The following is a 13,711-nucleotide window of genomic DNA, read 5'->3' on the forward strand; positions in this document are numbered from 1 at the left end:
GTGGAGGTCATATTCTGGATTCTGACAGATTGTCAGAAACACAGAGATACAGTTGGTTTCACCAGAACATTCAGTACAAGGGCTGTACCCAGAAGTGACAAGCACTGATAGAGGTACCCGTCAGGGGAAGACAATTAGTTTTGTAAGGCTTTGCTCCTTTTTTAGGACTATTAAATTAAGTATTTCACAGTGAACAAGCAAAGAAAGCAGACATACAGCACCTGGGTCCCTAGGAAGTTTCCCTCAGAATATGAAGGTTTCAACGGCCTGGGCATGATGACAAACCTGTTCTGAAATTGCCATCAACCCACTTAGTCTCTTGGTAGTCAGTATGAAACCCTAAAATAAAAGAAAAAGCATCTCTCCAGAGAAGGCTCCCTTAAGTGACCCTCCCCTACAGTGAACTTATTTCCAGACTAAAGAACACACCATAATGAACTTATTACTAAGGTTGCACTCCTGCCTTTATCAGGAGTAACAAGCAGGAAATTTTATGTCCTCTACCTTATGTGTTAAAAGCTAATGGAGGTTCTTCAGTCAAGTGGCAAGAACTTTGCCCATGGAACAGAACAATCTAATTCTGTTCTTGTTTAGCAGTCATAAAATCCTGGATAAACTTCCAAACCAGTGCAGAGGTTACAGAGTTTAACCCAGAACCTGTGACTAGATGAGCATACTTTGTAGCTTTAAGAAAAACTAGTATCTGGAATGAGATATTGTAGTTGCTATTTAAATGGGAAACAAATACAGTCTCTAGCTTGCTTTAATTGTTGTTTTCAATTCTGAAGAAACATTTGGTTTTGGTGAAATTAAAAAAAAAAAAACCCACATAAATATTCAAAGAACAAAAATAATCCAGGACTTAACAGTGTTTAAATCAAACAGAAGTCACAACTCTTAAGATTACCTGTGGTGCAATATTGAGCAGAAGGCCAGTCTTTTCAGCTGTTTCATGGCTGATAAGCAAAGTTAGCTTAATTGTTAGTATTGGTAGGAGGGCCTAGAGTGCAATCAGTATCATGGGTGAATATAATTTGGAGCAAAATAATGAAGGTAAGATTTTCTGGTGCATCAGAGTTCTTTTTATGAGTAAAAATGAATGTAATTATTGTTTTAAATGTGGAATGGCCTACAGTGGATTAATGAGATAATTGGAAGCAATAATATTGGAGGTTTAAAGCACTTCCAGCTTTTCTCTGTAGTGTGGTATCCTTTCTTTTTTCTGATGGAGTTATTTAAAGAGCTGATTAGTTCTACATTCCTTCCTTTTGTTTCCTTCTTTTCTTCTGTTAGGTTCAGATGGAGTTTCGGAAAAGCTGGGAGCGCTGGAGATTGGAACACTTGTATGTCCAGAGAGACAGCAGCATGAAACCTCTGAAGTGTCCAGCCAACAGCATCAGTAGTGGGGGCACAGTAGGCAGCAGTGTCTATGCTGCCACTTGTCAGGCCACATTCAGCTGAGATTTCTGCAGGTGAATCAGACTGAGAACAATGAACTGTATAATATACCTGAAAACCCTTAAATACCCAAGCAAGTGGCTTAAGTTTGCCATTTTCAGCAAGAAACTTAAGCATATGCTCCTCATCGCCTGCAGGCTGTTGGACGAAGGTTTCTAGGGAAAGCAATCTGCTAATGTAATCAAAACATCAGAGGAAAAATTGGTCGTGTCTAAAGTAAGTTAAAAGAATCTTTTCCTATTTGCACACAAGGCCTCCGGGGGTCCAGAACTTAAGTATAGCATTGATCCAGTCTGAAACCACAGGGTCAATGGCTTATTACTGTTGAGTGGGTGAGCCAAGTGATCGACTGATTAAATTACAAGGATATAGAACATGATTATTGCCAAAAAATACATTTAGACACTTTTGGGGATAGGGTATGGTGCCATCACTGTTTTTAGAAAAAAAATAATTTAGTGGGACGCAACTTATGTTTCAGGGAAGAATCAGTTTTGTAGCAGGGGTTTCCCAAAGTTAAAGTTAAAAATGTGCTAATCTATTTTCTGGGTAGGTGAAGAACAGCATCCTGAAGGTCTATCAATCAGCAGGTAGTGTAGTGAACACTTCTGAATGCTATCTTTAAGCTTCACTTAAAAAAATACAAAAACCCAAACAAAACAAAAATGCAGTATATGTTAGGAACCTCCTCTGCTAGGAATAGGTGCACATTATCTCTGTTGACATGGATGGAAATGTCCCCTGCATGCACAGCCTTTCCACGGTCAGTGCTAGTCTGCCCACCCACCTGGTGGGCACACAGGTGTTCGCAGAGATGAGGTGATGGCTTGTGTTCCAAGAGAACATTTCCTGTCTGAGGTTTACTCTGCTTCTTGTGGCTGCAAACACACAGAGAGAAGTCAGCTTGTGGCCACTGCTGGTCTTAGCAGACCTCTCCTCATTGCAAAGATTCAGTAGTTAGCAGTGTGTGCGCACTTGTTTCCCCTCCGGCATTTGTCCTTCTCTCTTGTGACACGAGGTGGCCCTTGCGCAGGGCGCGGGTTCAGGACCAAGGACAGCTCCCGCCCCCCTTCCCGGGGTGGGTTGCCATCCTCCACAGCCTGCCAGCTTCCCATCAGCCGCATTACAAAACACACAAAACCCCAAACAAAACCAGTAACTCCAAACAAAAAACCCTGAACTCCATGAGCTTTTCCCCTACTGTTTAAAATCACAAGGGCTCGTGCAGTGACTGCATCTGCACTGTGTAGTGTGTTCCTCCCTGATGTTGACAAGAGTTGCTGGGGACAAGCAGAAGTACTGTTAGAAGCAGGATGTTAAGGTTGCATCACTTAATAACAAGCTTTGGACATCTTTACTCTGCTTTTACTTGGGTTCCCTTTACAGCAAAGAGGCAAAGTGCCAAAGACTAGCTCTGAGAATCTCCCTGCTCGCAGATTTCTTGTAATAAGCAATTACAACTACTTAGCAGAAATAACCCTCCCTATTTTCAAGTCTCTTTGCACTTGCATTCACAGCCCCTATTGCCAAGAAAGTGGACTGGATATTCTGAGATGTAACTCAGCATCTTTCCTGCCTGAAGCTAGATTGCTTTGCATGGGATTATTTAATCATTGCATTAGAATCCTAATTGCCAACAGCATGGATTAGTTTTGCAATCATAAGGTTAGAATTGAATTAAAGAGGATGTGTTACCTTCTTCTGTTCTAATGCTTGTAATTGAGCTCCAGGGAGAATGACATGTTTGCAGAAATCCACCACAGTTCTCAGGCTGGCTTATGTATCTTCAGCATCCTGGCTTCTCCGCAGGATGCTTTCAGGCGTTCTCTCCCTCATACTGGTTGCAAAGCTGACTTTGGAATGAAGCACTTCAGGTTCTTCTGTATATTTAATAACTAGCTTCTGTGTTGTGTGACCATCAATACAATACTTGTCTATGACATGCAGGCATTAACTGCTGTCCTACAAGTTAATTAATTAGCTTCCTGTACGTACAGAGTATGCTTGATGTTTCTATCCAACATCTACCCTGAAGTGCTAAGAACAGGAAAAAAGTACTAAAGATTGTCACTGGCAGGTGAAAGGGCAACATGGTGACAGATGCAATTTACAGCTGTGGCTTAATGCACACTGGTGGGAATAATTTCACTCATTAATATTCAGGAGTGGATGCTGGTCCTGCGAAGTTGTGTGCAAACCTGGGAAAAATGTTTCTGCTGCTTGCGCAGCTGTTGGCAAGATGATAGTTTTACTGTGACAACAGGAAGTTACAGAAGTGTTTTAATTCACTGCTGTGCTGGACAAACAAGTGCGTGTAACAAATGACAGAGGACAGACATGGGAATAGAGAGCATTTCCATGTGTGGTAACAAACTTGTACTTGGTGTCACAAGGAGGATTCAATAGCTTGATGTGATTATGAATTAGTAAGCTGTCCTTGTCCCTCCTACTCGTTTGTGAACGGAGGGCTTTAGGCTCACAGGAATAACTTCAGTGAACTTACCTTGGTTACTTCTGCTTTGTTACAATACAAGAGAAGAGTAAGCTGACAAAGTGAGGTCTTAGCCAAGCAGAAGGCTGCAGAGGAAATTTTTTTCTAATTAAGCTCTCACTTGTTCAAACTGTTTTAAATCCCTTCTCAAAACAACTCAGTGGAAGTAATTACCACCAAGAAGAATTACAGTATTTGTGTATTTGGAGATTGAGCAAGGCCTCAATGCCAATTTCTCCATCAAACTTTATCTCCTTCAGTAAAAAGGACTTTGTTATTCATGCCATCTCTATTTCACAATGTGTAATGTACGTTTATTTGAGTAGCATGAAATAAGCAAACCAACACAAAGCACTGGAACAGATGAACTGTGTCAATTTTTATTTCTTGTGCCTTTTGGCTTCATGCTCACTTATTGTGGTAACTTGTTTCATGAAGCATTAAATACAAGAGTCTATAAATCCACCTTGACATAATGCAGCTAGAGTTTATAAAGCAAGTGAAAACTTTATTTTCAGCATTGCTGCTATGAATTTTTATAATTTTGTGGATCTTACCTTATATTTAATATTTATTTGCATGTATTTCCTTGTTTTAAAAAATACCCACAGAACTGAACTGTAAAAGATGACAGATTATCGACTTCCCATAAACACTATGCTGATGTTTTATTGTTGTGAATAAAATTTCAACTCACAAAATTCAATTGCTTACAGGTGTTTTGAGTATCATCTAACTACTTCTTACCCTGTAATTAGAATACTTTTTAAGAATGGAAAGATTCAGAGTGTGTGGTTCTTCCAAGGAAACAATGTGCAACTGTGTGTCCACTACCAAGAGGCCTTTGACCTGCTGAGCCTAAATTAATCAAATCCAAAATGCAGCATGTTATAGAGTCAAAAGGAATCAGTAAGAATAATGAAAACTTGGGGGGGGGGAGGGTGTTACTGGAGGATGACAGAATATGTGCACATGACAAATTTTTTTGCCTTTAAATAGCAGGACTTGGAACTAATAGAACAGCCCAAAACAGAAACTGTGAGGGTCCTGTGGAGAGATACTGCGAGATGCTCAGCAGTGTTAACATATTACATGTGCTTTAATCTATTACTCTCTTACTAGTCTAGTTAAATTCAAAGCACCACTTTGTTTCTACAAGCAGTGATGAAACTTGGGTTGAGTCAAGCCTTAACAATGTGCTTAACTGTTAAATTAGAAAAGACAAAATGGAACAAGATTTGAAAGACCAATTTGCGACCTTCCTTCTCAACTCTGTCTCAGAGACACAAGTTCTGGCAGCTCCTCTTCAAAATGATGACTTAACGAATCATAAAATTGTTATGGTTGGAAAAGACCTTTAAGATCTTAAACTCCAACTGTGTAGCACCACCACCCTCTTCAACACTAAACCATGTTCTCCACATCCATGTGTTTTTTGCATGCTTTGAGCAGTGGTGACTGTCACTCTGCTGAGCAGGTCTGGCTCAATGCATTGATCTACATATTAAGAACAGCAGTTGATCATACACATAAACCTGCCAGGAATAAGTATTTTTTGGCTTAAAATTATGAAAACTGTAATATGAAGCAAAAAGGGAATTATAATCTGATGTGTGTGATAGATGAAAGACACCACTGCAAAACAAAACAGCGGCCTATTTTGGGTATATGGCTATTGCTTCGTGTCGTTTCTTCGGAATGAGGTTTCCAGCTGGTGCAGGGGAGAGCAGCAGCGGGCCCGGCTACAGGAGGTGTAGCCAGCCTTTCTGTCAGCTGTGGCAAAGCTCTCGGGAGCTGAACCCCTCCACTGCCACGCTGGCGGGCGCCGCTGTGGCTGTGCCAGGGCCGTGCCTCTCGGGGCCGCTCCCCGGCGGCCACACAGCTGCCCGGCCCCAGGAAACCAGACCAGAGCGCAGGCTTTGCTACGGCTTTATTCGGGGCACACGGGGCCAGCAGTAAGGCTCGGGCGGTTTTTTTGCATAGGAACAAACCCCATTTCACTGCCCCACGCCCCGGCCCTTCCTCGGGCGCTACCTGCCCGCGGCGGGCCCGTAGTGCAGCTCCCGCTCCAGCTGCTCGGCCGTCAGCGTCCCGGCGATGGCGGCGCAGCCCGGGTTGAAGACGGAGTAGGCGCTGAGCTCGCCGGGCCGCCGCTCGGCGGGGCCGCGGGTGCCGGCGTACATCCAGTACAGCAGGGAGAGCACGAAGTAGGGCAGCCCGAGCTCCAGCTCCGCGAACAGCGCCAGCAGGACGGCCCACAGCAGCACCTTCAGCAGCAGCGGCCGCGCCCACACCGGAGCCGCCGCCGCGCCGGGACGGACCTGAGGAGGCGGCGGGGGAGACGCGGCGTCAGCCACCGACCGGCACCCGCGCCCCCGCCCCGCCCGCCTCGGGGCTCACCTGAGCGCCGCCGCCCGGGCCCGCCGCGGCTGCCCGCGGTTCCTCGGCGGCCTCCGGAGCTGCGGCCTTTCCCGGCGGCTCGGCGGGGCGCGGAGCGGCGGCAGCGCGGCCGCGGGCGGCGCGGAACTGAGCGAGGCGCCGCTCCACGGCCGCCGCCATGGCCCAGCCGCGCCTGCGCCGGGCCCGTCACGGCGCCGGGAACGGGCGGGGCGGGAACGGGGCGGGGAGCCCAGGGCGGATGGTTAGGCTGTCAGAGCCGGCGGTTCGCTCTGGAGAGAAGCTATAATTCACCAGAGGCCCCTCGTGTTTTGTTTTCACACAGTTGTTATGTTGGAAAAGGCGTCTGAATCGTCCACTCTTGACCAAACACCAAATCGAAAAAAATCATGGCGTTAAATACCATGTCCAGTCAGTTCTTGAACACTTCTAGGGGTGGTGACTCCACCACCTCCCTGGGCAGGCCATTCCAGTGTCTAATCAGACCTTTTGTGAAGAAATTCCTCCCACACCCGACGTGAACCTGCTGTGGTGTGGCCTGAGGCCGTGCCCTGTCCTGTCCTGGCTGTGTGGGAGCAGCGGCTGACCCTGGCCTGGCCACAGCCTCCCCCAGGCCGCCTCCTCTCTGGGCCAAAAACAACCTCCTCAATGTTGTGACTAGTGTTGGCACCGAAAAGAAGCGGGAATGGAGAGAATAAAGCATGGAGTGACCAAAGCTCCAAAGCTTGTGTGAGCAAAGTGACCAAAGCATGGAGTGACCCGAGTGGGGAGGGGAAGGAGGCGTTTGGAGCCAGGCTGGGCAGAGGTTCCAGCAGAGTGGCCGGGGCAGGACACTGAGGCATTGATTTAGAAGAATTAAAGACTGTAGTCAAAATAGATAGTGCTGAGATAATGTAGTTAGGACTTCCCTTTTTGTTAACAGAAGCCAGACTGAAGGAACTGATAAATCTTGGAAGGAACTGATAAATCATGGAAGCTGTCAAACTAGGCTTTTGCATCCTGAATAATCAATAGACCCCATGAATACAATGCAATCATAAACAGTCCTGAAAAACCAGGATTCAGCTGTCACTAACACTAAAGGTTAAAAAGTCAAGGGAGGAAGACCCATCTTACTTCATCCTTTTGGGACCTCACCCTATTAAAAAAGACCACCAACCCATTTTAAAGAACAAACTACGCATGCTTAATGGATTTTTGGGCTAATTACCATACGAAGCGGGGAATGGGATGTACCAGAGTTATGAATACGCATTTGTGTTTTGGGTATTCAATACTCCTGTACATAAAAGCCCCTGTGATGATCTGGAAATTGCACGTGTGCTTTTGGGAGCTATCCCGCATGCTGCCCGGCGTCGTAATAAACATACACTTTCTAACTTTAAACTGTTAGAGAGTCTTTGTCCGTCATAGTTGGATATTGGTATTAGATCAATATCCATAGTTTTTTTTAATAAATCAACATGGGCACTGCTCTGGGCTTGTCCATTCACCATGTGGTACCAGGAGCCAGGGCTCGCCCTGTGTCATCCTCTGCTGGAGAAAAGCCTATGGTGGGCTTCCTCCAACACAACAGGCCTTGCCAGCATCTATCCCACACTCTCTTTAAATTAAATGATAACATTGGGAAAACCAGCTCTATCACGTCGTGTTTCAGCTCTCGGCACTGCCAAGAAATAAAAATTTATTTACAGAATCTGTCTCTTAGCCTCAGGAGTAAAATATCTATCACTCTGCAGCAGTAATAGTCAGCAATGAACCATCATTTAATCCTGCAGTGCTTCTTTCCAGTTACTTATAGCTTTCTCAGAAGTGACCTTTGGGGCTGAATGTCTCATGCATGTGTCAGCTCAGAAGTGAATATGAGAAGTCTAATAAAAATCAAATTGGGTGTTCTTAAGTTATCTTAATGTGGAAAAAATTGTGTTTTTTCCTAGCTAAATCATTTTTCAAATGCCTATTTTATGCTTGGTTACAAAATGACTTCCTTTTAACCTTCCGACTTTGCAGAGAGTGCCGCAATGAATAAATTTTTTCTCTTTATTTGTGGAAATTTGATTTTGAAATAACAGTCAAAAACGTTTTAGGATAGCCTGCACAGGACATTATTTTATTTTGAATTTTTTCTTCTTCTTGTTCTACTGTCCATGGAAACAGTTCCTTGTTCTGTAGACTTCATTAGTCAAACTAATAATAATAGTGAATAATATATAAAATTCCACCTTTGCAGGCTGCACCCAGTAGTTCCTATGTTGTTAGATTTTACTCAAGATTTACTGGGTTTAGTATGTATTTGCTATTATGCATCCAAATAGCTATTTTATGACTATTTTATAGGGCTACCTATATTGCCATGTGTTGTTAGGAAACATAGAAAAGTGCCATGAATCATGCCTTCGAAGCTTAAGAGCACTCCAGTAACTTCATCTCTAAATGAGTGTTATACTGCGTATAAATACGTAAACAAATTTGTATCCATAAAGTCTTGGATTACTTCAATATATCCTGTTTTAAACAAACAGCTTAATTGTGTAGACATTTCATTTTATTTGTTTGTTTGTTTAACAAACCATATGAACAATTTGTTTCCTACTCCCTTGCCTACAGAAGTTCTTGGCAGGTCACCAAGCCTAATCTTGGGATCCTCAGCCTGTGGTTGGGAGGGCAGAGAGGACATAGGGAGGCTGAAGAACCCTTCTATGAGACTTGAATCACTTCATGCCTTCTTCTATTTATGAGAAACACAAATTGAATATAGTGGGTTTGTAGGTGTGAGACTATGAGTCAAGTATTTCTTCCCTTGTGCCACAGCCAATGGTGAAACAAAAATATTGAGTGCTATTGATAGGTCTCTAAAGCTGCATTCTTTATAAAGGAAGTTCTGGAACTGCTCATCAACTTTTAGGAGGCAGCATTAAGATCATTTTAAAAGGTTAATTTTTTTTTAAACTTGTTTCATACTAAATCATAATACAAAGCAGTTCGCATGTGTATTTCTTTCTGCCAAGAAGAGAACCTTTGTTCTTTATAAATTTCCACTTCAGCGATTTTGAAACCTTTTTCTCTATCCCAGCAATCAACTTTTTGTTATATTTTAATATTTATGACAGAGAAGAATCATTGCATTCTGTTCTCAGCCAAGTATCATCAGCTTAAGGAACTAAGGTTCCAAGCCATTAGGAACTTTGTGTATGGCACTCTATCAGCAAGTGAACTAAAGGAGGTGAAAGAACTAGCAGAACAAGCAAGCTGGCAAAGCCATGCCCAAAGTGCAGTTGATTTTACAGTTTTGGGGTAGTGACTGCAGAGTTTTTCCTAATTCATTTTCAAATGTGTTCACTCTTTCATGCCTCTTAAGGGAGGAAGAGAAGTGAAAACTAATTAGATGAAGTATTTTTGCATGACAGATGGCATTAGAACTAATTGTGGCAAAATACCAACCCAGCTGAGTTAACTGAAGTGTTGATAGCAACATTCAAATCCTGTGGCACCCTCTTCATGTGCCACATCAGTAACCTGTCACCAGGTCCTGGTGTCAGCCACCTCCTTGCTCAATAGTACACACTCAGGGCCTTGCCCACTTGTTTGGAGTGTTGTTGCTTGCTTCCTACAGCTGCAGATACCTGTTTGTGTATGCCAGCTCCTTCAGATATCAACACTAATCAAGTCACATTAATTATCTTGATGGATTAATCTAATTCATTGCCAGGAGCTCTCTCCTTCATGAGATAAGCATTCACACTCACATTGACTTGCTAAGTGCCATAAATGCAGACAGAAGGGCAACTCATTATTAATATAATGACCTAGCTTAATTAGTTCAATGGAGCTGAGGGAGCATTAGCTCTAGTTGTTGAGGTCTTGCAGAACATGTATAAAATATATTGAAGTGCACAGATTCATATTTGTCTAATTCCATAGAGAGGTTTCTGCATATCCATTTACTAATCAGTTCTAAACTACAGAGAAGAACTGCTTCCTTTGTAAAAAATGGTCATTAATTTTCCTTCCTAAAATAGCAGCATCAGGGTTCTTTGTCATTAGACATAAAGAAATTTTTTCTGTCTTTTTATTGAACTCACTTAGCTTCTCAATTGTGAATTTTCATGTCTGCGTGGTTTTGAAATGTGTGCATTTGTATATTCAGCAGTGCATGCTAAAGAGTTCTGAGACACTAGCACTTATGTTCCTGCTTTATATGCTGAAGTGCTCTATATTCAAACATATTTAAAATTGGATAAAGCAGAGTTATTAATATTTCTGTCACAACTCTGAAATGTTCCTCATCATTTAATAAGAAACTCCCATTTGAGAGAAAACAGAGAAAAAAAATCCCTCACTAGTTCAATGTCAGCAGGAAATGTTGGATATTTAGTAAAAAAGAGAAAAGAGAGATGAGCTATTTTACTGCTTTTGGAAGATAATGAGCACTCCAAGTGGGATTGTTTTGCCATGTTCATAATTTTGATCTGATTCCGAAGTCAGAGTTTTGAAAACTGTTTTAAAATTTCAAAAATTTGGAATACTGTCTTTTGATTTTTATCATATAGCTAGGGTGGGAAAAAAGGAATTTGCCACTTAATATTCCTCATAATTTAAGTGAAAAGAAACCTGTTTTGTGTCTCCTGTTTGCCAACATAATGCTGTGTTTAATCAGTCTCCTCGTCTTTTTTTTGGAAAAAAAAAATTGTAACTTAATTATCAAAGTACTTTTGTGACATTGGAAATTTTGTATAGCACTTGAACACAACAGTACTTAAATATACCTAGATGCTGTAATAGCATTTCCCCAGACAGGAAAGTGAAAAGAAGTGAGAAGAATTTCAGACAAGGTCTTAAAACCAATTGTAGATTTGGGTTCTAGTTCCACATCTATTTCCTTTAATCTATTGCAGTTTAAAATACAGAAAATTCTAGATGCTAGAAGGTGAATAAAGAGTGAGAGGACAGAAGTGAGTGACATAACCCACTGACACACATACACACTCTTCTGAAGCCTTTCATTGAGAGTGCACTGTAGACTTTAATGCTCACACTGGCTGCCAGTTTTACACATCCACATCTACAAAAAACAAGAGGCAGAAAAACACTGATGGGTTTCATTTTTAGAGGAGCAGAATGCCCGGAAAGGTGTTACACGAACCTTTTCTCATGCCTTCAAGCCTCTGCCCTGTATAGGACAAATCATTATGCAGAAGAGCTACTCTAGCATTGCAATTGTCAGTGTGCATTCCAGCCAGCTGGTTGGAACCTCAGGCTCTTGCTGATAAATATAATTTCTCTATAAATGGTTCAAGTAGGGGTGAGGCTTCAACTACACCCCTGCAATAGGTACACCAGGTGTAAGGGCTTGGAGCTATTTCTGAATTACCACAAATTATTCAGCAGACTACAAGATGAAGGAGAGAGATATCATGGCATTCCTCTTCCTCCTGGGCTCTAAATGAAAGAAATGAGCTTATCTAGAATAAAATAGTTGATTATGTATATCTCCTCATAATCTACAGAACGAAACTCCAAACTATTACTTCTGGCAAGCTGTTAGATTGTATAGAAATATTATCAGTTTACTCTTTTTGGCAATTTCTCCTCTTCATTATCTCCTTTTTGTACCAACACCTACACTGGATTTTGGGATATTTATGATGTTTACCACTAGGAGTGATAGATGACAAACTTTAGGGATAAGGCCTTCCCTAATACTTTCAACAACAGGAATAAACTGGACGGTCCACCAAGAGAATGAGCCTTTCAGCATGACTGGGGAAAAATGTTTTTCCAAATTGACATTCGAACATATACCAAGTGCTTCTTTCCAAACTGATACAGAATAGTAAAAATAACTGACTGTCATTCCTAACAGAAGTTTTGAGCTCCAATCTCCCTTCAGTAATACACAAAGGTTGTGCTGGGGCTCACCTCTGAAAATTGCTGGATGACACACACAAATAAAAGGTGGGTACACTGGTAATAAACTTAGTCCCTTAATTAATCTTCTAGTAATGGAAAGAATTTTAATAGGTTTGAGAATCCTGAGAGCAAGGCAGGAACAGTAAGATTTTTATCCCACCCATGCAATAAGTCAAGGCTGGGGCATCATCAGCATCACCTGTGAAAAACCTGGTGCTCATGGAGGAAATGGTCCTGTGGTGTTGCATCACACAAAGTGTGGGAATCACCACAAGTACAAAGTTCCCCAAGCACCCATTCATTTTCTAATGGAAATGATAATTTTTTAATGCTCTTTGTGCTGAATCCAGAGCTATCTGATATCTCGGCTGTGTACCAGAGCAGTTTACCATTGCATCTTTAGGGATAAGTGGTTTGAAAATCTCTAATTAATTTCACAGAAAATAGTACATGAGGATGCCCTGCTCAGTGAGTATGACAGCACTTCTGTAGACACACAGAAGCACCCACGAACAAAGAGTATCTACTCCCTAGAGCAAAGATTTTGTGTGTGCCTGTCTTGGATTGCAATCATGCAATCTAAATTCTGTCCCAGTCCCTCACCCCTGTTTAGGTGACTGTATCTGCTCTGTTTATGTCGCATCAAATAACTGTAATTTTGAATCAGGTCAGACTCCAGACTGCAACTGATCTGTGTGTAAGGGTCTAATTAAATTTCAGCTCTGCTCTAGGTGATTACGTGCTATTTTGGATCTTATCCTCAAATGATGACTCTTAATTTATTAAGAAAATACCAACAAATTTATCTTCATGATTGTAAAGAAAACACAGGAACCCAAATGGGAACAACCAGTGTAAAAAAGGCAATAGTAGTTCAGAACTCTTTTACAATCAGAGTCCCTTCCTTTTTAAGTTAAATTCACAGAGAGAGTATTTTTCATGCCAGTGTTTGTTCTAATAAATGGAATAAAGAGCTGGAAGAAAAACCTATGTAGAACAAAATACAAAGAGAAGAAAGAGGTAAGAAAGTCTTGAATCCACAAAGGACTTGCAGGAATACAGCCTGCGCTAACTGCTGAAAGCTATTAAAATGTAACTTGGCCTATTGGAATAGATTAATAAATCTTTGATTTAAACACACTGCCAGCCCTGACTTGCAAAAAAGTCACAAGTTCAGTACTCCAGAATCCAAGACATAATGCCTTCCTCTGGCATCCTCAAAAAGTGGAAAATCCTTACTCTTCCACTAGTTACCACTTTGTCTTGAACTTATTTCCTGGTTTGGGTCTGACTGTGAGACCTGAAAAAAACACATATCAAGCACCACATCAAGCAGAAACTCAGCAACAGCCTCCTCTCATTAGAGACTGAGATACAATAGAGTGAGTGTCAAGCCCAGTGGGTGGGATGAGAGGAATACAGGGAGGAGACAAGAACAAGGGAACTGGTGAGAAT

The 13,711-nt window shown here is 42.0% G+C and overlaps 2 protein-coding genes across 2 annotated transcripts in view; one reads left to right on the top strand and one right to left on the bottom strand.

Annotated features, from left to right (window-relative positions):
- Positions 1–5,738, top strand: part of GLP1R (glucagon like peptide 1 receptor) — a gene marked incomplete at its 5' end in the record, with an annotated part of 85,118 nt that extends 79,380 nt beyond the window's left edge. Inside the window, one exon of the mRNA XM_083857621.1 lies at positions 1,294–5,738. Coding sequence (XP_083713747.1) covers positions 1,294–1,461 — 168 coding nt within the window. The 3' untranslated portion in view covers positions 1,462–5,738. The remainder of the gene's footprint in view (positions 1–1,293) is intronic.
- Positions 5,739–5,848: 110 nt separating this feature from the next.
- SAYSD1 (SAYSVFN motif domain containing 1) lies at positions 5,849–6,508 on the bottom strand (the record flags this gene model as incomplete). The annotated part of the gene is made up of 2 exons (XM_083857692.1): positions 5,849–6,270; positions 6,350–6,508. 2 exons carry the CDS (start codon positions 6,506–6,508, stop codon positions 5,980–5,982), a joined length of 450 nt encoding a protein of 149 aa, XP_083713818.1. The 3' UTR covers positions 5,849–5,979.
- Positions 6,509–13,711: the final 7,203 nt, after the last annotated feature.

The sequence above is a fragment of the Zosterops lateralis genome (genome assembly GCF_965231275.1).
Source record: "Zosterops lateralis genome assembly, chromosome: 3".
Classification (NCBI taxonomy): domain Eukaryota; kingdom Metazoa; phylum Chordata; class Aves; order Passeriformes; family Zosteropidae; genus Zosterops; species Zosterops lateralis.